At 37.1% G+C, this 26502-nt stretch overlaps 1 protein-coding gene across 2 annotated transcripts; it reads right to left on the bottom strand.

The window, feature by feature from the left end:
* Window positions 1-1495: 1495 nt before the first annotated feature.
* Window positions 1496-2671, bottom strand: PDHA2 (pyruvate dehydrogenase E1 subunit alpha 2). 2 transcript variants are annotated; one of them, XM_037829015.1, is made up of 2 exons: window positions 2159-2671; window positions 1496-2065 (listed from the first exon to the last, which is right to left on the bottom strand). In XM_037829015.1, exons 1-2 carry the CDS (start codon window positions 2669-2671, stop codon window positions 1496-1498), a joined length of 1083 nt encoding a protein of 360 aa, XP_037684943.1. The 2 variants fall into 2 exon arrangements, with proteins under 2 accessions (XP_037684943.1, XP_037684942.1); XM_037829014.1 differs by having other exon boundaries at window positions 1496-2671.
* Between the last annotated feature and the right edge of the window lie 23831 nt (window positions 2672-26502).

Raw genomic sequence — 26502 nt, 5'->3', positions numbered from 1 at the left:
TTATATCATAAGAGATAATATTGCATTTTCTTGGCCTAGTTCCTTTAACATTTCTACTGTCTTGGGCTTACAAGGAAAAAGACTGAGCTTTTTCTCATCAAAACCAGCTTTTATTATTCATAATATCCAAAAAGTGGAAACAACCCAAATGTCTATGACCAGATGAATGGATAAACAAATGCAGTACTATTCAACCATAAAAGGGAATAAAGCACTGATACATGCTATAACATGGATGAAACTTGAAAATTATGCTAAGTGAAAGAAGTCAGTCACAATGGACCACATAATGATTCCATGTACATGAAATGCCTGGAATGGACAATTCCAGAGACAGTAGATTTCTGGTTGCCAGGGGATGAAGAGGGTTAAAATGGGGTGATGAAAATATTCTGGAATTAGACCATTGTGATGGTTGTACAATCTTGTAAATCTACTAAAAACTACAAAATTATACACTTTTAAAAGGCTGAATTATGGTATATGACATCTCAAAAAATAGCTTTTTCACAAATAAGGTTAAACCTCACTAATATCTGCTCTGCTTTTTGTACACTAAGTGAGGTTTAGATGAATTTTTCAAATAAATATATTTCTAATGTATCTTTGTCAGTATTCCCTTTACTTATTTTCACTTCCTTCATTTCTCATTCCATTCCACACATATGCACACAATCCTTACCTTTTTAGAGTATCATAAAGATTCTTAAGATATTGGAGACTCTTCTTTATGCAAGATATTCTAGCATTTGTTGCAACAGTGAAATTCTTATAACCATTATGACCTATTAGGTTTTCTAATATGTGAATTGGTACACTAATAATATTGTGAGACAGTGCAATATGAAAAAGGAATTCCTTATCCCTCCTCCCCTGCTCTGCTACAATAAAATATCCTGATTTTTTAGACAAATGATGGCCAGAGTTAGTTGGCTTTATCACCAGTATTGCATATTGATGTTTGTGTATGCACACACTATTGTACTAAGCTGTATTAGTTATTGCTTAATTAAAATAAACTATTGTAAATGACTTAGCAGTAGGAGTACTGACACCTTGTTATAACTTAAAAACACCTTTCAACAACAGAATAGTGAAATTATTCTCACACACACCCACACACACACACACACCTATGGCATAGTGGAGCAGGAATCAAAGAAGTGTGTTTTTTTTTTCTTTTAGTAAAAGTAATTGTTAAATAGTATAAAATTAAACTAAATAGAATTATTTTAGATTCCTATAAATGTAAAATAAGATATTCATATTAAATGATTAACTATATAGCATCTTTAATGGAACAATGTACAGCTGGATGTAATTAATATCCCTTTAATTGAATATACATGCTAATTAATCTTCTTTAATTAAAGTTTACAAGACTTTTGTATTATGAGTTTTATTCCTCCTTAACATAAAAGTTGAGAACACAGTGTTTAAAGATGACCCTGAATGTTTCATAGAAGGCCTAATAATAAATTTACACAGTCTCCCTTTAACTTATCGACTTATACTTGATCCACTGATTTGCACCACGAACTTCAAAAGGCGTATTACTGCTGTAGATATGATGACCTAATTCTTCCAAAGGTGGTTCGGGATCACTTGTAGCAAACTGAGTGGCATCCTCAATTTCTTTCCTCACTTCCGCATCAATTTCCTTTAATTCTTCAACACTGGCAAGCTTGCTATTCACTATTCTGTCTTTGAGAAGCTTAATAGGGTCATTCTTACTTCTTACTTCCTGAATTTCTTCTCGGGAACGATAACTGATTCCAGGATCACTCATACTGTGTCCATGATAGCGATAAGTCTGCAGCTCCATCAGTATAGGCCCCTTTCCAGATCTACAATAGGCAGCTGCAAACTTTACTGCCTCCCGGACACATAGAACATCCATTCCATCTACCCTCAGCCCAGGAATAAAACTGCTTCTCTTGTAGTACTCAGTGTTGGCTGCTGCTCTCTCAGCAGATGTTCCCATTCCATAGCGGTTATTCTCACAGATGAAAACACAAGGTAATTTCCACAAAGCTGCCATATTGTAAGCTTCAAATAGCTGACCCTGGTTAGCAGCACCATCGCCATATAAAGTCAAACAGATCTCATCTTTTCCCTTATACTTACAGGCCAGAGCAATACCGGCTCCCAGGGGGACCTGGGCTCCGACAATGCCATTGCCCCCGTAGAAGTTCTTGCCATACATATGCATTGATCCTCCTTTTCCTTTAGCACAACCTCCTTTTCTTCCTGTAAGCTCTGCAAGAATTCCTCGGACAGGAACTCCACGAGTGTAGCTTAAGCCGTGAGCCCGATAGGATGTGATGACGTGATCCGTGGGGTTTATGCCTGCCTCAAGACCCACACAACAAGCTTCCTGACCATCACACAAGTGACAGAATCCACGAATAAATTTCTGTTTATACAGTTGATCTGCTTTTAATTCCATTCGGCGAACAGTCTGCATCATCCTGTAGTATTTGAGCCCTTCCTCCCTGGTGAGCACTGTTGTGTTAGGAGGGCCTTCTTCTAACCGATGAAGATCACATTTCTTGATTTCAAAAGTAGCATCATTTGAATAGTTACAGGCTGCCACCTGCACTCTGCTAGCAGGCTTCTGGGATGCCCTCGACAACACACGAGAGACTGCAGCAGCGAGCATTTTCTTCATGGAGCACCGAGCGCTACTTGCGGCCGCAGCGGCGACGTGCAACAGCCCAAACGGTCTGCCGCGCGGTCGGCGCGTCTCCTTCCGGTCGGCGCGTCTCCTTCCGGCCCGGAACGCAGGGGGCTGGCGCTACAGCTGCAGCGCCACACACTGCGTCTGGTCGGGCTGCGAGTCCCGCAACCTGGACGAATTGAAGTTTAAAGAACCTTTCAACCGTAAAATTAAGAATAAAGGTTACTTCTTTCGCTGCAAGACTTGGCTGAACTACATTCCCATTCTAACTAACACTAGCATCATAGCTAACCGTAATAATCTGTCTTTCCCTGCTAACTTCTGGCAATGCTTCTCAAACTTTTCCCCCAAGTGTATCTAATGGAAAAGAGAAACAAACTCAAACCCTAAGGGACGCAACAGTTCTGGGAGGTTAGGGCTCCGATATTCTTACCAATATTTCTTTAAAATCTTGGTTTTTATTTTAAAAATATGTATGGATATTATATCCTACTCCTTGTTATAGCATTTTATTGTAAAGATAAAGTTTTGAATTATTTATAGTTGAAATAGTCAACATTAGGAAATAAAAAAGCAAAAACTATTTTTTTTAAGGAAAAGTTGTTGCTCCAGAAAAATGTTCTACATTTATCCTATTGCTTCTAGCACCTGTCTCAACTAGGGATTGCTGGAACCCCAGGCTGATAATAACAGTCTAAACCCAATAATAAGCTTTGCCTGATATGGGGAAAATGGAAGCTGGGTCCAGCTGCAGATTGCAGTAAAAAATGTGTGATATGGCACCTTTCCTTCCACTTTTTTACAATCCTGAACCCTATCCAGTTTTCTCCCTATTTGCTGATAAATTTATATTAATTTTTTCATCTCTTACTATATTTAAAAATGTCTTCAAGACTCAGCTGGCTTTATTTTCTGCTTTTATATCAGCATATATCAGACCAACCTTAGTCCCAGAAGCTGAGAAGCATGTTCTTATAATGCTTATTTATTTAGTAACCATTGGAAAGCATTACTTTCTATGAAGTGACACACCACACAATATGTAGTTTGGATTGAAAAAATAACAATAGAGTTTGCTTAAGTCACTAGTCATAGTTTAGTCATTGGACTAAAAAGGCCCTAGGTCTAAGGCTTAAGGAGATACCATATCATTTTCCTCTTTCGTGCTTTTACTAGGAAGGTGATTTTGGAAGCCCAATAAGCCAATCCTAACCAGGAATTCTGTTCTATTTAGAGTATTGATCAATTCACTTTAAAGCATTCCTCCTTTATACCCACAGCCTATCTATAAATGATAAATTTCCCTATTACAAGTTCAAAGCAGCTGCCTTATCTATATCTAGTTGCAAATGTTATTTTGGACACTTTTGATACTCATCAGGCAGGAGAAAAGTAGCTTGTTAAAAAGTTATACCTCTTAAAACTGGATCCTCCCCCTACTTTCCCAACCCAGCCATTATAATGGGCCTCATCTATTCACTCAATTTAAAATCCTGCTGCTGGAATTCATGGTCTTGCTGTGTTGTTTGCTCCCTCTTTGATAGTTAGCCTGTCTCTGCTGTTCTCTTTCATTCCTGCAGGTATTGGAGATCTCCAGGGAGCATTATCTCCATGAGAATGAAAAAAAAAATGACACGGCAGGATGGAACAGTAGTGTTAATGGGTCACTGAGTGACAGCTGAGCCTCCTCTCAGAGGTATCAGCCAGACTAGCGCTGCCAGGAACACAAGCAATATACAGTAAAGTGTGCCAATTTAATCCTGTCACATGTAGCCTGGGCTGCAAAGATAGAGCTCTGCTTAAAAGCCCAGTGTGACAAAGCTAACCATACTCATGCCAGAGGAGCACATACAAAGATGCTAATAAGAAAATACTTGTCCTACAGCTTCCAGCAGAAGATGAGCCTTTATTGCAACAGGCTCTGGTTAAGATTAAAAATATAAAATGTGAAACTTCAAGGGGCCTCTTCGATATCAGTTACCCTATATATCTTAAATTCAACTTAAGGATAGACAACTGAAATCATATTTGCATAGTAAGATGTCAAAGTATTTCAATTAAACTGATTAATACTGATGATTATTTTTTGGACTTTTAATTGCTATTTTACCAAACCCTTCCACATATTCAAAGTAAAAGTGAAGTCTCCAGGCTTCAGTGTAAATGTTTAAAACCCCCCAAGATCATGACCTACTGAACCTGTCCTCTTACTGGCCACCAGCTAGACTGGATTCCAAGCTATGAATGGTAAAGGGAGCCAATGATTGTGTTCTTTTCTCAAATGATTAATTCTATGTCTTCTCATTATTCAATACCCTGTTTATTACCCAACGGAACTAAGAAGTCAACTATATGCTCACTATTGAAATGTTATTTGCAATTAAAACTCCCCATAAATTCTAAGTTTTTAATTAATGTCAAATCTCACTTTTAATCTATTTGAAATTAAAGGAAAACAGATGAGCACTTTTATAAGGCCAATGGCAGACTTTATACTTAATTAATAAAAAACCTAATAAAAGAATAGCTAGTGATTATAGTAGCAGTCATTCATGTCAGTGTGACAGAATTTCACATTTCATGCCTGATGGTTGATACTACAGGGGCATTCCTAAATTTATCTTCAAATGTCACCCCATTTTATCAGTATCATATAAATATTTTTTTAATAATAAGAGACAAGGCAATGTGGGGGGGGAGCGGGAAAGCAACTAGCATGTTTGAAGGATACTTAAATTTTTCCAGTAATAATTGCACTTTTCACCAAATGTTAAGTGAAGAAAGCTATTAAATTTCAGATAAATAATATCAGATCTCATTATATGATTAGTGGTAATGTATGTGCTTTTTTTCATAGCTTTAAGACTTGGCAATTAAGAGTGATGAATAAGAACTCAGTGCAAAAATTAAGAGTTATATATATACCAAGCTATGCATGGTAAAGAGAGCCAATGATTGTGGGAAGAATTTTTCCCATTTGATCTATTACTTTATCTCACTTGGAGCAAAGAGAAAATGTCAGTACCACATATTCTACAAATATGACAATCAAGCAAGGTTCCACTCTATTGTTATAATAAACAAAGTTATTCCAGAACAGTTTGGAGTTATTTCCAGAACAGAACAATAACTTTATTGTTATAATAAGCAAAGTTGTTCCAGAACAGTTATTCCAGAGACAGGATTTTTTTCATCTCATCCCACCGTAATTTTGAAATATCAATAAATAAAAATTCAGGATAAATTATCATCAGGCGAGGAATTGATTGGAAATGAGTGGTAAAGTGGGAGTACCCCTCACTCCACTTATGATGGTATAAGGAAAGGAAAAGCCTCATGGGTTAATTTTTAGTAGCAACTAATGGAACCACCATTTTTCTCCTGCAAGGTAAACCTCATGCTCACTGCTCATAGTATCTAAGCCCCTATGCCTGGAGTTTAGGACCAGGGCTTAGCAGATATTAATGAAAGGGATCATAACACAAAACTATAAAAGAAAACTTTCCAAAAGATTTAAATGTATCTGAGATAAGAAATACAATTTCGTATATAGTTTGGTGTCAATATTTACTCTGACTTAGTGTCTCTATTAAGTAAAGCGCTAGGGTAAGCGTTGTGAACTGATTGCTGCTCAGTACAATGAATGTTTTTTAAATTATAAGCCCCATTCAAAATACAAATAATTTAATAAATATTTCTGATAAACCAGAAAAAATTCAGGGAAGTATAAGGCAGAGTTAAGACTATTTGTGTTCCTCCAAAAGTTATTATTTCCAATCCTTGGGAAACTGTTTCAAGCAGAAGATTTTAATATACATATACTTTAAAACCCAGGCCAACTTTTATTCTTTATGTAAATACACTTTATCAAATCCTTGATTTTAAGAGTAATAATGTATTATATTAAATATGATAGCTAAAAATTGACTCTTTATATTCAATAATGAAAAAAGGGTTTCTCTTTTCTGTGTGTAGTCTGCTGTGAAATGATTTCCTATTAATTTTGCCATTTTGTGATGTTTTGTTCATAAATGCCCTCCAATAGCCCTTCCTTCTAATGACTATGGGTAGACTATTACCCATGTCTAACATCAGCACAGTTACTTGTTTTGACTTTTGTTTACTTGAAGACCTAAGAGTCACTGAACTAGCTTTAAAGAGAGGGAGGAACGTTGGTAAAATCCAGGACACTGCTGCCCCCTAGAAGAAAACTAGGGTAGCACATTTGACTAATACAGAGAAACTCGGGAAGAAACTCTGAGAGAAAAGGCAAGGCCTTCACCCCAATTTGACAACCTACTATTGGCCACATCTTCAGTTTTCCTTGCCCTCTTCTGTATCTTACCTTGGGCATGGTGTTTCTATCACATCCTTAGATCCTAAAAGATTCCATGGCTTTCTCAGGAGATTCTGCAGATATGTGCAAAGACATACAGGCAAATTTCTCTTGAGGAAAATAATATTTTTAAAATAATGAAGATGAAATTTTAGGCTTGCATGAATGCATTTGAGGTTTAAGGAATCTTTGTAAATATTGCCCAGATAATGTGATAGCCTTGTTCTATGCTGGAGATGCAAAGTTCACAAAGATTGTTTACTTGATCCCCACAGAGGACACTAAGGTAGTTAGTATCATCTCCAAACTCTACATGAGGACATTAAGGTCTGGCGAGTTTGGAAATGGGCAAGAGTTACAAAGTTAGTAAAAATGCAAAATATTTATTCTTCACATATTCAACAAGTATATATATAAAGTGTTTTCCTTCTACATGTTCCCTCTCTGTACTTAAGCAGTGGAAATACAATGATGATACACAATTAAATTTCCGTCTACTGTTTCCAGTTCATGTAGAAATTTTGTGCTGTGAGCTCTCCCAGATTTTCTGGCACTGACTCGAGAAAAGGACACATCATCACTGAATGACAGAGGAAGCAACACATGAACAGCTGTTATAGCTGCAATAAAACTAATGTATTGCATTCCAGGCTATGGTTACAATGACAGTTTGTCTTTATTAGGATCAATGATGAACAAATTAAAAATAGGATACTGTCGAACCACAACATACTAAACAGAACATTCTAATTTTCTAAAGTTGCGTTGTCTCCTTTAATTTGATAATACAGCAGAGCTGAAAAGGCACACTGGGAAATATGAAAATCAGGATAACATAATTATACAATGTGCTATGAATATGAATGCAGTTTCTCCAAGCAACCTAAGACAATGCTGTAGTTTTATGGAGCTTTTTGTGCGTGAGAATTTTTCTGTTCCCACGGAACCACTGAGCATCTAGATTCTAAGGTATTTCCATAGTACCCAACACTGTGAATCTAAAAGGCCACCATGGGAGAAATCTCAAAGGGGATTTAAAATAAGAGGCACAATAAACATTATCCATACTGGTAAATGAAAATAGTGTGCAATAAGAGTTTTTGAGTTCAAACATGTTTGGTACTCACCAAAAGCATCATATTCAGGCAGCAAGGTTGTTGTGGATAACTGGCCATACTGCTTTCATACTTTTAGGCCCTGATACTTCACTGAAAACATACAATGAATTTCTCCAAAAGTTTTTAGCCTTCTCTACCCTCATCTAACCCTTGCCCCACTTCATTTTGTGATTTCATATATATACATATATACTGTCAATTTTTTAAAATGTTTGCAAATTTTCTAAGAGATTTTCCTTCCATTTTTTTATGGAATACATTGTATCATCATATATCCAAGAAGAAACAGACCCAGCAATATTAATAAGTCCAGTAAACATCAGACATGCCCTCAAGTCATACATCTAATTCATGGAGCCAGTCTCATCTTCTGGTCCAGTGCTCCTTCCCTGTGCACACTAGGCTGCCACCCCAGCCCCAGCTGCCTGCCTCCTGGTGAATTTTTACATCTATCAGAACTTCCTTCCCACTAATCTCAGCAGAAGAGTCCTCTACTTATCTGGAAATCTAACTCTTTAGCCTTTGCTACAGAACCTGCTATTCCCTCATAATGAGAGACTGTTCTCATTCATATGCTCCCCACCTCTTCATCCCATCAGAGAATCATCAATTTTGTCTTCTTCTTTGGCTTTCTTTCATACTCAAATTTCCTCAACTCTGAAAGAAGATACCAGAGTTCTCATTGCCTCTTTTAGACCTCATCCTATACTTTTCCTTTTATCTAGTCAAGCTCCATCAGTGTGCAGCCTGCATCCACAGTCTCCATTTACTTTCCTCTAATTGCTTCCATATGCTTCTGCAATGTGCATCATCAACAATGAACTGAAACTTTTCTCATCAAGGTCTTGGCTAAATTTAATGACAACTTCAGTGTCATACTCTCTGGAACTCTCAACCACATAACTAACATGATAAGCATTTATCCATGGATATTGCCTTACCTTACTTCAAGGAAAAAAAATGTTCTATGCTGTTTAAATCCCAGATTTCATTTCCTAATATGTCAACTTTGATCCAAAAAGTAAATGTGGGTCTAAAGTTTAATGGTTTGTGCTCCATTCTTGCTAGTCAAATGATTACCCACATGGATTCATGTGATTTACTGGTTTAATTCTCACCAGTAGGAAGATACCAACTATATTTTCAACATTAACTTCTCTTCATTCTAGGCAGACTACAAGAAAAAAAATCTATTTTAAAGCCCTGTAGCTATTTAAGCCTGAAAAGTTCTAAAGAGAAAGTTGTCCTATCTTCTCCCCATTTAAATGAAAATATCTTCCTTTCCCATTTTTTTTTTTTTTTGTTATCATTGGTGACCTATTGCTGGTTTATTAATTTAAGTTATACTTTGACCCTAGTGTCTCTTCAAACATTTTATCCTGGTAAAAGCAGAAAGCACAAAGACACAAACTTAAATCCAAAGATAAGTGCCACCTATTTCCCTTTATATTTTTTAATTTCTGATCAAATTGGGATCATATTGTGCACTTTGTATCTCTTCAGTTTTTTTCCTTATCATCATATTATAATTATTTTAAAGATCATCAAAAATAACTTAAACACTAATTTTAATGGTTGCCAAAAAACTCTCCATTATATAGATGTGCCATAACTAACTAAAATGTTTGCTTAAGACTGGACACTTGCGTTATTACTGAGCTCCTATTATGTGCCAGGTACTGTGCTTTAGTGACAGCACTGACATTTAAAAATGTAGTTCACAGGGTTATTTACATAAAAAATTAATAAGCTCAATATATCAGTCTACTTCTTTATGATTTCTTCCAGTACATTTTTTTTGCATGAAATCACATGCTTATATATTATAAATAGCTACTTATTGTTTTATTTTTGGTGGGTTTTTTTTTCCCTTTATATTTAGCTCTTTGAAACATCAGAGAGTTATTCGGTATAAGAGAGGTCTTATTCCGATTTCATTTGGTCCTACTCAATTTTCCCACTATCATGTATTGAGTGGTGCATGCTTTCCTTGTTGTTTGGGGTTGTTTCCTTCACATTTATATCCATATATATCCATATTTCCCTTCCTCCCTCCCTCTCTCTCTCCCTCTCTCTCTCTCTCTTTCTCTCTTTCTTTCTGAAATTTTATTTCTAGGCTCTTTAATTTTATTATCTGTTAGGTGATTCTTGTCCTAGCACTTCAGTTTTAATTATAATAGCATGATACCATGATATATTTACAGATTTGATTGACCAAGCCCTTTCTCATTACATTTTGTTTTTAATCCTCTAAGACTTTATAACATAAGTGTCAGTTTCCTAGGCTGCTGAAAGTAGATACCATGAAATGGGTTGGCTTTTATACAATGGAAATTTATTAGCTTACCATTCTAGGCCATAAGAATGCCCAAATCAAGGCATCATCAAGGTGATGCTTTCTTCCCAAAGATCAGCTGCCAGTGATTCTTGGCTCCTCTAATACATGGCGAGGCATATGGCAGCATCTGCTGCTCTCTCCCTTCTCTTCCAGAGTTCTTTGCTTTCAGCTTCTTGCTTCTGTGCCTTTCTCTCCCTCTCTCTGTACTCATCTCATTTATAAAGGTAAGAGGATTAAGACCCATCCTGAAGAGAAGGATTATGGGAAGATGGCAGAGTTGGAGCTCCAGGATTCAGTCCTTCCACCAAAACAACTATTAAACAGACAAGAATAGCCTGAAACAACTGTTTTGAAATTCCACAGGCCATAAGAACACTGTACAGCATCCAGGGAAGAATAGACTGATAAATTGCCAAAAAATAAAAACTGATAATATCTAAAATGTGAGAAGCAGATATCTCATAACTGTTGATGAAAAAATAAATTGCAAAATGATTTTGCCACTTATCATCATCTGATCAATTATATATTTTATTCTTACTTTGTCATCTTTCCCTAGAAGGAAAAGTTCAATACCTAAGGACAAGGAGTTAGTCTGTTTTGGTCCCTATTGTAGTAGTTTATAAATCCAAAACAACATCTGAGAAATAGTAGGCAATCTACATAAATACTTATTGAATAACTGATCATGTACATATGTCTTAGAATCACTGCCCCTGTTTATAAAGGAAATATTAGGCAACAAAGAATTTAGCAACAAAGCATTTTTTAAAAAACTGTATGATTTGTTGAAAGCAAATGTATCTGTTGTAAAAATAAATGAAAATTGATCTAAAATTTTTCTTGATTGTGTCAAGATAAAAAAATCCAAATATTTAAATGCTCAAAAAACAATTAACTCCCATTTACCCTATTAAAAAGCACTTTCCAGTAAAATGATAAAAATAAATCAGAGATAGCAAATATTAGGAATGATTATTGTGAAAACACTAATCATGTATTTCTTTTTAAAATGTAATGAACTTAAACATAGTATTTTGCATTATATGCAATGCTCTATAAGCTCAAATTTTATCTAATCCTTTATTTAAAAAAAATTGACAGTATGCAAAGTATTTATTAAAGTTTTGCCTACAGAGGTACAACATAAATAGAGTAAGTCCTCCTGAAATGTAATTAGTGTACACATCAACTAGTTGATAATTTGTTGTGGAAAACAATAGAACACGCCTGGAACCAGGTTCTGGCTTCTGAACTTGGGCAAGTACATTGGAGAAGACCCTGCTCCTGGGGCCACGTGGAGCACGTGCTCTTCTGCCAAAGTCTCTGCACAAGGTAAATGCAAAAGTGCAAGCCGAACTTGCTTTATGAACAACCATCCCAGCGGTGGGGGGCGCTTAATCCACCCCTTTGAATCCTTGAGCATTCTGCACAGCCATGAGAAGTTTCTTTCCTAAATCTTCCAAGGTCTTGTAAGGAGGTAAGTCGAGGCGATTAAAGCTTATGTGAGCTCTCTGCAATTTTTCAGGACTCCTCCATTGCTCGATTGTAAACCACCAAGCACCCTTGGAACCATAAAGTTCTGCAAACCCATTCATAGGTATCCAGGACATTCCTGTAAAACTTTACGGCATTTATTTGCTATAAGTTATGAAGGTAGCACAAGTTAACATGTAGTTCATTATGAATGAAGAGGAAACACACCTGACAAAATTTAAGGGAAATTATGAATACTTTTGCTTCAGCAATTGAATAACATTAATTTGTGCTTGAACCACATCACATGTATACCTTAAATATTAAATAATAGAATATTAGAGGCCCAAAATATGCAAATAGTTATGACTTTATACCAATAATAAACTAAACAACAGATAAAAAGTAAATGAGATGATGCTAAATCAAGAATAATTTATAAAAAGAATATCAGCTATTGGATACCAAGTGCATTTCAGACAACATCAATTAGGCTAAACCAGAGTCTTCAGTAAGCTGTGCGCTTATTTTGGTTCATGAATATGAAATTTTAGTAAGCACAAATATCTTAGATAGAAGGTTAATAGTAAGTATCCATTAGTCATATGTAAAAATGGGTCTCTGAAACTTTGTGTCATTCTCTCCTAGAAGCAAAAAAAGATTTGCATGTTAGGTCAATTCCTCAGCCAATCAAAAGGATCCTTTGTGCCTCTTCAGTAGTCTATTAGATCATAATTTAAGCATCCTGGCTGAGGGGAAGGTTCTTTAGGAAAGAAAGAAGCATGGCCTTTTGGTGCTGTCCCCACTAAAACCACCTAGATAGTGGGGCTAGAAAATTAAATTCATGGCTAATTAAGGCATTTATTTTTCTTTCGTATGAGCTTGAGAAGCAGATCTTGGGAAAAAAAAGAAAAGAAAGGAATGGAAAAGGAAGAGAAGGGAAGGGAAGGAGATCTATATTGGGGGATACTACAAAATCTACAAACCTTCATACAGAGCAGAGGATGCTATCAACTGCCTTCTAGTTCTTACTGGTTGTGAAACAATAAATGTTTACTGAAATGTCTTATTATAAAGGGAGAATGCTAGCATTTATTTGAGTTATTTAGGGCATGGGGAGAGTAAATCTGACTAGTGAAACCTAAAATGTGATCTATAAAATTGCCATAGGACCTCAGCTCTATTCATCAGCATAGTTCAGTGGTTCTTAACTGGGGCATTTTTATCGGCCAGTAGACATTTGGAAAAGTCTTTTATGTTTTTGGTTATTACAACCAAGAGCAGTGCTATTGGCATTAAGTAGAGATAGGGATAATGTTACCATCCAACAATGTATTAGACAGGTCCCCACAACAATTATCTAGCCCAAAATATTGGTAGTGCTGAGATTAAGAAAACTTGACATGGATTTTTGCAACAATTTCATTGACTGAACTGAACTCAGTAATGTGCAGATACACAACAATATTTTTCAATTTTTTCCCAACAAACATGATCTTTGGACCAGTTATTTCCCTGCCCATAGATAAGCTCTCAGGTTAGTCTAGTCACTTTTTTTTCTTTAGTAGAGAAGTTGTGGGTTTACAGAACAATCATGCATAAAATACAGGATTCCCGTATACCACCCCACCAACACCTTGCATTGGGGTGGAACATTTGCTGCAATGGATGATAGCACATTTTTATAATTGTACTATTAATTATAGTCCATGGTTTAACTTAGCGTTCACTGTTTGATTAGTGTAGTTCCATAGATGATGGTGATGATGATGATGATGATTGGTTTAAACAAGCTTTTATTCTCTCGTGGTTTCAGAGGCCAGAAATTGTCTCGTGGTTTCAGAGGCCAGAAATCCAAAATCAAGGCATTGGTAAGGCCATGCTTTCTTCCTGAAGTCTGTAGTGTTCTGGGGCTGGTTTGTCACAATCCTTGGGTTCCTTGGCTTGTATCTCTGCATCCCAGTACATGGCGATCCCAGTACATCTCTCTTTGTGTCTGCTCTTCTGATTTCCACTGACTTCCAGCTTCTTCCTGTGGTCTTCTCTGACTTTTCTTAATAGAGTCTCCAGTAATAAAGCTCAAGCCCACCTTGATGATTCAATCGGGCCACACGCAAAAAGGATCTTTGAAGATCCTAGTCACAAGTGAGTCCACATCTAAACTGATAACACATCTTCAAAGGATTCTATTTACAATTGAGTTCACACCCACAGGGACAAGTTCCATAGATTTTTAATTTAAAAATTGTTATTCTGTTACCATATGAACAATCTAACATTTCCCCTTTGAATCACATTCAGATATATATATTTCAGTACTGTTAATTATATTCACAAGGTTGTGCCACCACCACTACCATCCATTATCAAAACATTTCCAGAGGGTGTTTCTTCTATATGAATGTTGTTTCATGTTTGTATGGGAAAAATTGTAGCTAAACATTTCATTGTCCCCAGTCTGCAAAAGAAGGACAATTCTATTGCTTTGTCCTGCTTATAGTCATTAAATCATTACTTTTGCATATATTGCTGTTACTTCTGTTTTCTTTAAAGATATAGCAAATGTAGGTTTATGAAGTCTCAAAATACATATATTTTTATTTTGACCTAAATTTATATAGTCCCACTGTCAGTGTTGTTTCTAATTAGAGATGTAAAATCAAATTTCATCTGTAATTGGAAAAAAATCCAATATAAAGGATATTCATTTAGAAAATAGCTAAGATCTTTAATAAAAATTTGATATGAAAAGCACAATGTGCAGAAGTTTTGGAAACCCTTTAGTGGATTACAGCAGGTAAACACTAAAAGAAAAGACCTTGCTGTCTTAAAGAGTGATGTTGCTAGGGAGTACACACTTTGTTGTATAAAGCTTGCAAGCCCAATTCAAAGATGTTTCTGTTTCTTTATTTTACAGTCTTTGAAGTAAAAGTTACCCATGTTTGCCCAAAAAAAAAAAAAAAAAAAAAAAATTCCATTATTTCAAATAAGAACCCTGTACATCTTAAGCTTTAACTCCCCATTCTCTATCTCCTTCCTGACCCTGGTGACCTATATTCTAGATCTGACTAATAATTTGAAATCGGTGGGATCATACAATATTTGTCCTTTTGCATCTGGCTTATTTCACTCAACATGATGTCCTCAAGGTTCATCCATGTTGTTGCATGTATCAGGACTTTTTTTTGGCTGAACAATAGTCCTTGGTATGTATGTACCACAATTTTACTTATCTATTCATCAATTGATGGGCACTTCTATTGCTTTCATCTTTGGCAATTATGAATAAATCCACTCTGAACGCCAGTGTGCAAATACGTTTGAGTCCCTGCTTTCCGTTCTTTTGGGTATATACCTAGCAGTGGGATTGTTGGATCATATGGTAGTTCTATATTTTGCTTTCTGAGGAACCACCAAACTGTCTTCCACAGTGGCTGCACCATTTTACATCGCCACCAGCAATGAATAAGTGTCCCCATTTCTCTGCATCCTCTCCAACACTTGTTTTCCATTTTTTTAAATAGCAGCCATTCTATGGGTATGAAATTGTATCTGACTGTGGTTTTGATTCGCATTTCTCTAATAGCTAATGATATCTAGCTTCTTTTCATGTACTTTCTGGCCATTTGTGTGTCTTCTTTGGAGAGATGTCTATTAAAGTCTTTTGCCCAGTTTTAAATCGGGTTGTTTGTCTTCTTGCTTTAATTTGAAGTGTTTCCTTATATATTCTGGATATTAAACCTTTATCTATCTGTAGTTTCCAAATATTTTCTCCCATGGTATACATTGTCATTTTACTTTCATGATAAAGTCCTTTGAGGCACAAAAGTTTTAAATTTTGATGAGGACTCATATATCTATCTTTTTTTTTCTTTTGCTGCTTCTGCTTTGGTTATAAAGTCTAAGAAACTATTGCTTAACACAAGGTCCTGAAGATGCTTCCTTACATTTTCTTCTGGGAGTTTGATAGTTGTGGCTCTAATAACTTTTTTTAAACTTTTTATTTGAAGTACTCAAACTTACAGGACAGTTACACATATAATATAAACCCCATGCAAAGAACACCAAAAAGCCCCTACACTGCCAAATACCCAGCTCCACAAATTTTAATATTTTGCCACATTTGCCATATCATTCTATCTATCCATCTATCAATCCATCTATCTGTCTCTCTCTCTGTCTATCCATCCATCCTACTATCTGCCTATCTATCAAACTATTTCTGAACACCATGTTAGGATGTAAACATCATGATCCTTGAACACTTAATGCTGCCATGAACATTTCCTAAGAAAATGATAATTCACTTACATAACCATCTTAAATGCAGTTACCGAGTTCAAGAAATTTAACATTGTTATATAAGTTACAGTCTATCTTCTAATTATTTTCTAAGTCTTACAATGTCCCTTTGAGCCTTCTCTTCTTTTTTAGACCCTGTCCAGGATAATTTTTTGCTTTTAATTGTCAATATCTATTTAGTTGGTTTTTCTTTGTTTTATTATGGGAACATACATACAACAAAAACTTTCCCCATCTCAACCACTCTCAAGCATGCCATTCAATGTGTTTAATCACATTCACAATGTTGCTGTACTCTCACAAACTTTCATTACTAAAACATTCCCACACCCACAAATGGAAACTGTATACTCATTATTCATTAACTCCCATTCATTCTTCAACCCTCTCCACCACTGGTAACCTGTACTCTAATTTCTGTCTCTATCAGCTTGAATATTCTCTGATATTTTCTTTGTAGTTATCATGGGGCTTAAATTTAACATCCTAAAACTATAACAATCTCATTGCTTTGTTACCAACTTAACTTTAACAGTATACACAAACTATGTTCCTATAACCTTCTATCCCCCACCTTTATATGGTTCCTGTCACAAATTACATCCTTATATATCATGAGTCCAAAACCACTCATTTATCATTAGGCTGTATGCATTTGCCTTTTAGATCCTGTAGGAAGCAAAAAGTGAGGTTACAAACCAAAAATACAATATATTGGTATTTATATTTACCCTTACCACCCTTACCATGGATCTTTGTTTCTTCACATAGCTTTAGTCTATTTTCTACTATCAATCTGCAGAACTCTCTTTAGCATCTCTTGTAGGGCCAGTGTGAGTTCATTCTCCTTCAGCTTTTGTTTGTCTGGGAATGTCTTAACCTTGCCTTCATTTCTGAAAGACAGTTAGCCAGATATAGAATACTTGGTTGGCATTTTTTTGCTTTCAACACTTGAAATATATCATCCCACTGCCTTCTTACCTTCATGGTTTCCAGTGAAAAATTAGCACTTAATCTTATTGAGGCTCCCTTGTATATAGCATGTTGCTTCACTCTTGTGGTTTTCAGAATTCTCCCTTTATCGTTAACATCTGACAGCTTAATTATAATATGCCACAGAGTGAATCAATTTAGGTTTATCCTGTTTGGAGTTTGTTGAGAATCTTGTAAGTGTATATTCATGTCTTTCATTAATTTAAGGAATTTCCAGTCATTTTTCCTTTAAATATTCTGTATGGCCCTTTCTTCTTTTTTAGACCCTGTCCAGGATCATTTATTGCTTTTAATTGTCAATATCTATTTAGTTACATCCTTCTCCTTCTTGGACAACCAAACTGCATCTATTGGTATGGCTTATGGTGTCCCACAGGTTCCTCAGGCCCCTATCACTTGTCTCCATTCTTTCTTTTTTCTGCTCCTCAGACTGAATGATTTCAATTTTCAACTTCAAGTTCACTGATTCTTTCTTCTTCCAGTTCCAACTGGCTGTTGAACTCCTCTAGGGAATTTTAATTTCTGTTACTGTGGTCTTTACCTTTCTTTGGTTCCTTTTCGTAATTTTCATCTTTTTATTGATATTCTCTTTGTGTTTATCTATCATTTTCCTGATATCTTTTACTTCTTTGTCCATGTGTTCCTTTAGCTCTTGAGCATATTTAGGACCTTTTTTTTTTTTAAAGTCTTCGTCTGGTATGTCTCCTCATTGATGTGTAATTTCTTAATCTTCTTTTCCTGGTCCATCGCTTCCTTTTTTTTTTTTTTTTTTTTTTTGATATCTTTTGTAAAAATTTGTTGAAATCTAGATATTCTGATATTTTAATGTTATTGCTGAAATTTAGATTCTGAGCTTGTATTCAGCTAGTATTCCTTGACTGCCAGGAGCTAATAAAAAAAAAGAAAGAGTAAAGGAAACACATTTCCCAGTCTTTGCAGTATGAACTGTGCAAGTACTCTCCTTTAGGATATATTCATAAAATGGATTGCATGACAAAAGCTTCAGGCCAAAGCCTAGTAGCTTCCCTGTACTTTTCTGTACATGCATCTTGTGTGGCGCATGTTCATGTGGCCCTAGGAATTCCCCCATTTACATGGTTACAAATGTCTTCTCTTCCCTAGAGACAGTTTTCTCATAGTCCTGGGTAATGCACTATATGTCCTACAAGCAACAATGCCTTGCCCTAGACAGCATGACTTGACTGCTCTCCCACAACATTCTGTAGAAGAGCTTGTGGAGCTGTCTTGTACACACGGGGCAAAGTCTGGGATGGTGAGTCCCTCAGGCCACCAACAGACAGATTGGGCCAGACATACCTGCTCTCAGTATGTGCACAAGGGTTACTCTTCTCCCTCCAGAAATGGGACAAGGACTGTTCCGGTTTGAAACTGTTATGAACCCCAGAAGAGCCATAATCTTTTAACCCAATCTTAGGCTGGAATATATTTTTTTATTGAGATTGTTCACAAACCATACAGTTATCCAAAGATCCAAACTATATAATCAATTCCCCATGGTACCATCATACAGCTGTGCACCCATCAACACAATTAATTTTTTTTCAATTTTTAGAACATTTTACTTACTCTGGAAAAGAAATAAAGATGAAAAAAGGAAACTCAAATCCTCCCATACCCCTAACCACCCCACCCCCCTCCATTATTGATTCATAGTTTTATTATAGTACATTTGTTACTGTTGAAGAAAAAATGTTAGAATACTACTAACTGTAGTATATAGTTTGCAATAGGTACATTTTTTTCCTATATGCCCCTCTATCATTAACTTCTGGTTATAGTGTCATACCTTTGTTCTAGTTCATGAGAGAGATTTCTAATATTTGTATAGTTAATCATGGACATTGTACACCACAAGATTCACTGTTTTCTACATTCCCATCTTTTAACCTCCAACTTTCCTTCTGGTGATATACATGACTCTGAGTTTACCCTTTCCGCCACCTTCGCACACCATTCAGCACTGTTAGTTATTCTCACAACATGCTACCATCACCTCTGTTCATTTCCAAACATTTAAGTTCACCCTAGTTGAACATTCTGCTCGTAATAAGCAACTGCTCCCCATTCTTTAGCCTCATTCTATATCCTGGTAACTTATATTTCATGTCTATGAGTTTACATATTATAATTAGCTCATATCAGTGAGACCCTGCAGTATTTGTCCTAATGTGTCTATCTTATTTCACTCAGTATAGTTCTCTCAAGGTTTCTTCATCAACCCATTTCTTTAAAGACAGTTTTATTCATACTCCATACATCCCTTCCTAAGGAAACAATTGTTGGTTCCCTGTATAGTCACATATTTATGTATTTAGCACCATCGCCACTATCTACAGAAGGACATCTCCATTTATTCCACAAAGAAGGAGGGAGAGTCAAAGAAAATAGAGGGACAAAAGAAAAAGAAAAAAGAAAGAGAGAGAAAAAATGACAGCTAGAAAGAGAGAGAAAAATGACAGCAAAAGGAAAGATAGCATTAAACTAAACTAGAAGAAAGAGTCAGACAGTATCACCAATGCCAGAAGTCCCATACCTTTACCCTATGCCCCCTACATGCATTTAGCTTTAGTATATTGCCTTTCTTATATTAAAGGAAGTATAATACAATGTTTCTGTTAATTACAGTCTCTAGTTTGCATTGATTATATTTTTTCCCCAATCCCACTCTATTTTTAATACCTTGCAATGTTGACATTCATTTGTTCTACCTCATGTGAAAATATACTTGTACCTTTTATTACAATTGTTGAGCACCCTAGGTTTCACTGAGTTGTAGTCCCAGTCTTTGTCTTTCCTCTTTCATTCTGGTGCCCCACATGGTCCTAACCTTCTTTTTTCAACCATACTCACAGTCATCTTTGTTCAGTGTACTTACATTGCTGTGCTACTTTCTCCCAAAATTGTTTTCCAAACCTCTCACTCCTATCTATTTCTTTCTGTCTGCAGTGTTTCCTTTAGTATTTCCTGTAGAGCACGTATCTTGTTCACAAACTCTGTCATTATCTGTTTGTCAGAGAATATTTTAAGCTCTCCATCATATTTGAAGGACAGTTTTGCCGGATATAGGATTCTTGGTTGGTGATTTTTATCTTTCAGCATCTTAAATATATCACCCCACTTCCTTCTTGCCTCCATGGTTCCTATTGAGAAATCCACACCTTGTCTTATCAAGCTTCCTTTGTATGTGATGGATTGCTTCTCTTTGCTGCTTTCAGGATTCTCTCTTTATCTCTGATGTTTGATAATCTGAATATTAAGTATCTTGGTGTAGGCCTATTCATATCTATTCAGGTCTGGTTCTGAATGGAAGGTGGATAGTAGAGCTGGGCCCCACCTCTTTCCTTTCAGGGAAGATAACCACCCTAGGTAGAGGTCATTAGCATTTGAATAGTCTCTCTGCCTGTGCTAATTCCACCCTTGTCTAGGTCAGAGCACTGGGATCTGAAAATGGCTGAGGCTTTCTCTACTGAGCCAAAAAATGGACAGAAAGCCCCCTTCAGGGCCAGTCTGTGGCCACACTCTGACTCTCCAAGGTCAGTCATCACCAAAAGCCTCTGTCTGCTTCTTGGGGATTCATAGCTTGTATTGAGCAGTCCACGCTTGTTAATTAAAACCCCAGTTGGAGCTCAGCTTGCTGGGAGAGTGTTGAGCTCTAGCACTGCGAGGCTTTGCAGTTCAGGTGGTGGGGAGAGGGGGGTCCTAGATTGGATCCGCAGTTTTACTTATGGATTTTATGCTGCGATCTTGGGCATTCCTCCCAATTCAGGTTGGTGTATGATGAGTGGACAATCACAGGTGTACCCCTACAGTTATTCCAGATTATTTACCAGTTGATCCTGGTTGTTTATTAGTTGATCCAGGGGGACAAACTAGCTTCCACTCCTCTATACGCCGCCATCGTCTTCTGTCCAGGGTGGAATATTTTAATTGTATTTCCATGGACATGTGACTCACTCAACTGTGGGTAACAACTTTGATTGAATTGTTTCCTTGGACCTGTGGATTCCACCCATTCAGAGTAGGTCTTGATTAGCTCACTGGACTACTTAAGAGAGCTCCAGAGCCAACACAGATGCTGACACCTGGAGACGCTTGGAGATGTAGACAGAAGGATGTTGGAGATGCTAAGCTAAGAGATGATGCCAAGAGTTTGCCTCAGAGAAGCTTAGAATAGACACCCACATGCTTAGAGAGAAATTAACCCAGGGAGAAAGAAGCAAGGATGCACAGGAGCTGAGAGAAAGGAATGAAGACAGAAGCCCAGAAACATTTTAGAGAAAGCCATTTTGAAACACTATCTGGGAGCAAAGGACCAGCAGATTCCAGGCACATGACTTCCCAGCTGACAAAGGTGTTCCAGAAATCATCAGCTGTTTCTTCAGTGAAGGTAGCCTCTTGCTGATGCCTTAGTATGGACAGTTTTATGGCCTTAGAACTGTAAATTTGTAAACTAGTAAAACCCCTTTGTAAAAGCCAATCCACTTCTGGTATTTTGCATAATGACAGCATTAGCAAACCAGAACAATGACCCATTCTTGGAAGGTGGTCTAGCTCTGCACCAAGCCAGTGAGAAGATAGGGAAGGGGACAGCCAGAGTGCCAGGAGATCCCACCACTTTTAAGTAGACTTTTTCTTGATTAGGCTCTCACCCTCTCACCCTATTTCTACAGTACTTTAACTGTTTTCTGGAGCTTTGAGAAAAATGTTCCATTCAGTTCTTGCTGGTTGTTCAAAGCTTCTATGAAGGAATGGAGCCTTGAAGGTTCTCACTCTGCCATCTTGATAAGAGTGGGTGTCAGGCTAGTCTAAATATTTTTTTAATCATTTTTATTTAAAAGACTGCCACACTTTAAAAATCTAAATTTCCAGTCCACTGAAATAATTAAAACTTTTATCCAACTTAAGGCTTCTTCTCTTTGGGATATCTGTGCTGGATATCTTCACTTTTCCCTTCCAGTTCCATACTACTTTCTCCATTATGTTCTGTTCCCCCAGCCACTGTCATGTATGGACTACACGGGTGGGCTTCTGCGCCCTCTGACTTCTGTTTATATTTGTCCAATGAACAGCACTAGCAGAACAGCAATGGGAGGAAGAAGAGTGATACTGGGTTTTCCTTCCCCAGCTACCACGTAGCTCTGTCTGTCTCAGGTTCTGGTAACCAGTCCTTCCCTTGCCCCTTCCAGCTAGGAGTAGTAACTCAGTCCCTCTGTTACTGGCTTCAGTGTACTTCACCATGTCTTGTGGTTTCCTATACCCAGACCAGAGTGTTATAAGTGGTGTCTTTATTAATCTCTCTTTCTTCTCCCCAATATAGTGTATACCTGTGTCCTCCCAGGACTCTGATTGATACCCCCAGCTTACTGTTTAGAGCCTGGAGCCTTACAGAGGAAGAGAAGGAGGAGGTTGGCGATTTTCTGTTTATTCTTCCACATATCCAAAATTTTACTCTGGGTCTCAATTCTCAAATCTCTTACATCCTCATCAAATATTTGCTTCTGAGGAGGATCAAAAAAATAGCAGACATTTTTTCTCCCTAAGTTCTGAAATAATTTTTTTTTTTTTTAAAAAAGAGAAAGACTGTCAAATGAAGACAAAACAAATATCACCTTCATTAATGACAAACTTTCATTTGAAGGATGTAAAATTAAGATGTGTTGGCTAGTTGAACCCCTGAATTAGACAAATTCCCTACCCAGCCACTGGGGGATCTGCCTAGGGAAAGAGGAGATGAAGAGAACTACAACTTCCTCAGGCAATTTAGCCCCAAGAGAAAGAAGGAAGAAGAGAAGAGCTGAATTTAGCAAGCCCAATTTACATTCCTCTTCCTCTGGATGAAGTGAGTAGAACTGCAGAGTGAGGCTAGAATGATAGACTAAGCAGGCAGCCACCCCATAGAAGGAGGCAGCAGCAGTGGGGAAGAAGTGTTGTCTCTGAGCTTCATTTTGTTGTTGTTTTGTTTGGTTTTCCTTCTTTAAAATTTCTGTTAACACCTAACTCATTGTAATTTTACATCAAATCCATGATCAATGGATCAACAGTAGCTTTTTCCTCTGATAAATGAAAGAAAACTATTAGGCGAGTCTTTATCCCACCTTTGTTAGAACATTCCCTGCCACTATTCTTTTTCTGGGTCTTTGTAAGATTTTGTTCCCAGAAGACTCTTAACTAAATCAGTGTGCCAGATAAGGTTAGGTTTACCAGCATTTTTCAGAAAACACACATTAATGGTTGCTTTATATGTAAACATTCATTCTGTCACTAGAAGTCATCAGGAACCCAGGCTCCTTCCATGTCTGCTTTCACATCCCTAGGGTAAAGCTCTTGTTCCCATAGTTTAGGATAACTGCTAGATTTCCAATAATCACATCCATTTTTTTGGGTAATAATATGGAGGGAGAACAAGAAAAAACAGGGTAAAGGGTACATTGCAGACATCTTCTAAGGATGGCCATTACTGAATGAGAAATAAACACTTAATGAATGGTAAAGATGCTGGAAAATGGCAGTCTTTCCATTAAGCACATAAATAAAAGAGTGGATTCAGTTACTAAAACCGAAGGAGAGAATGGATGTTGGCATAAATAACCATCAGTTTGTCACAGTCAATTAAATTAACACTAAGGTTACTCTGTTACTTAACTGAAGAATTCACTCATCCCGTCCCAAATTTGCCCTCCTAAATTATGGCCAATCACTTTTCTAATATAACACATCAGAGGTTTTGCAATGATATTGAAAGAAGACAATAAGAATCTCTAACAATAAAAGCTGAAACAAGCGTAAGGGCAAAGTGAAAAACTTTTTGGCTGAAAAATACAGAAGCACCTCATGAGTACGTGAGAAAATGAAGATAAATGGAAAAATTATTTGGTTTTGGCATCATCAGAATACTAACCACTTTTACAAAATCCATAGCCTGAGACCTTAAATTCAATTGGGAATAACCTCTTTCTGGAGGTTAATTTTGGCACTCGGCATATGACCTATCTGGGGTAGGGTGTGGGAGGAGTCTCTTATGTCCAACATATTCTCTTTCAGAAAGGTTTAAAATGGAGATATACACAGTCACCCAGCCTTCTTTGTGTGCCTTACTTTCCGAATTGGTATATTTCAAAATCTTTCAACTTCCACTTCCCCTTAGCTCTGGGTCCCTGGCTTGTGTGGCCTTTGGAGAAAGCTATCACCATTTCTTGTGAGTCAGCAGTTTAGTCTCATGCCCTGTGGTTGCTGCTGCTTGCTCTCCTTAAGGAGATGCTTAGGACTAAGAAAATTTGCCTCACAGGGAATGTCTTCCACTTTGTCCCTAGATTTCTTGTAGCTTGTAAATCCCCTTGGGAACTGAATTGAAGGTTTCTGTACTGAAGCTGCTGTTAATGCTCCTGAAGCCTGGGCCTCTGGGCTTGGGGAAGAAAACTTCCATGGGCTCTTGCTTCTGCAGATGTTGCCATTTTTCACTTTTTGACTTCCAGGAAGTTCTTGGGAATGTTCCACTAGAGCACAGGCAATACCTACAGGGCCGAACCACACTCAATAATTATGTGAGTAGTTTCCATTCTTGAGCCAATGGATGAAAATACATGAATTTAAGATTTGTCCATCCAGACTTTCTTTCTTGGTCCTGAATTTAAAAGGGAACTTTGGGAAGCCAGTATAATGCTACTTACTTAGGCTTCTCTTTACTAATGTAAATTAGAGATGCAGTAGGGCTCCTCAGTACGTAAGGAATTTAGTTCCCTCTGATTAAAATTAGAAAGCATCATTCCTTCTCCTGATGTTTAAGAGACTTGTGACTGGGAAAGATTCTTTTTCACACAAATGAAGTTTGCCTCACCTGTACTTCCTTAGGAAACACTCTACCTGCAATATCTTGAACTCTGCAGCTACCTATACCAGTTGAAAGGCAGACAGCTTATGTCTATAATGTGGGTGATTCTCTTACCCTAGTTAAAGCCTGTGCCTTAGCTGAAGTCCATGTGGCCTGAGTTCCATTTGGGGGCTACCTGTGTCTGCCCAAAGACCCCTTTGCAAGTTCATGAAGCTGGTTTACAGCATCTTGTCCAAGCTTCAGCAGTTGAAATCTAACTGTTTGATCCAAATCAAAGCACTCTGTCCATCTTTGCACTCTGCTCTTCCATGCACATCCAAGGACAATGCCCAAAGATTCAGGCCATGCCAGGAGCCTTGATTACTCCACTTATAGTTTTCTCCCTAAAATTTTGCACCCTATCACTTATCTCCGCCTCATTGGCCTACCAATGAAATGTTGGATTTTCTAAAGGGGATAGCAAACTGAGGGTAAAAAGGAGTGTCAGATGGAGGCCAGACATTTCTTTTATTATTTGTAGAGGATGTAGTCTAGTGAGAAAGTCAAATGGGCTTGCCGATGGTACTACCCAATTAGGCAAATGCAAGCAATACTGTAAAGTTTCCTGCAAGAATGAGCAGGACTATGAGAAGTCTATTCTCCTGGATAATATCTCAAATTTACAAATAAAATAAATCCTTCCCTTCCCATGATGCAAAATGATTAATGTAGCAGAGAGAGTTCAAGAGTGTAATACATTGAATTCTCTTTACATGCAAGAAAAACATCAGGAATAAAGAAGATCCTTGCCCCTCACTCAATAACTTTATTTGGCCTAATATTAAACAACTGGTAAAATTATTTATTTGAAAGTTCAATAAAGAACTGGAAGGTAATAGAATTTTTAATAAAGGATGTTGTGGTAGATTGAATTATGTACCCCAGTTTAGGCATGTTCTTCATCTTAATGCCTAAGATCCATGGGTGCAAACTCACTGTATATAAGATCTTTTGAAGATGTTGTTTTTAGTTATGCTTTGGAAACTGAAGTAGGGTATGCCTTAATCCAAATTTTTAGTGGCCTTATAAATAGAAGAAACCAGAAGCCAGGGCCAGAGAAGGCCACAGGGAGAAGCCAGAAGTCATTGGGAAACCAGAAAAGCAGAAGAAAGAAGAGGACATTGCCATGTGATAGGGAAGCAAAGAAACCCCAAGGATAACTAGCAGCCAGCCCCATAATGCTACAGTCATCAGGGAGAAGGCAAGCCTTTCAGTATATTGATGTTGGACTCCTGGCCTCTGAAACAAATGCTTGCTGTTTAAGCCAACTTAGTCAGAGGTATTTGTGATAGCAGCTCAGGCAATGTAATACAGACTTGATCTATTTTCTATCAGTATTTCTCAGTGGGGACACCATTTGCATTTTAAGAG

Source organism: Choloepus didactylus, chromosome 3, assembly GCF_015220235.1.
Source record: "Choloepus didactylus isolate mChoDid1 chromosome 3, mChoDid1.pri, whole genome shotgun sequence".
Taxonomy (NCBI): domain Eukaryota; kingdom Metazoa; phylum Chordata; class Mammalia; order Pilosa; family Megalonychidae; genus Choloepus; species Choloepus didactylus.
The sequence above is the reverse complement of the archived record's forward strand: the minus strand, read 5'-3'. Positions and strand labels throughout refer to the sequence as shown.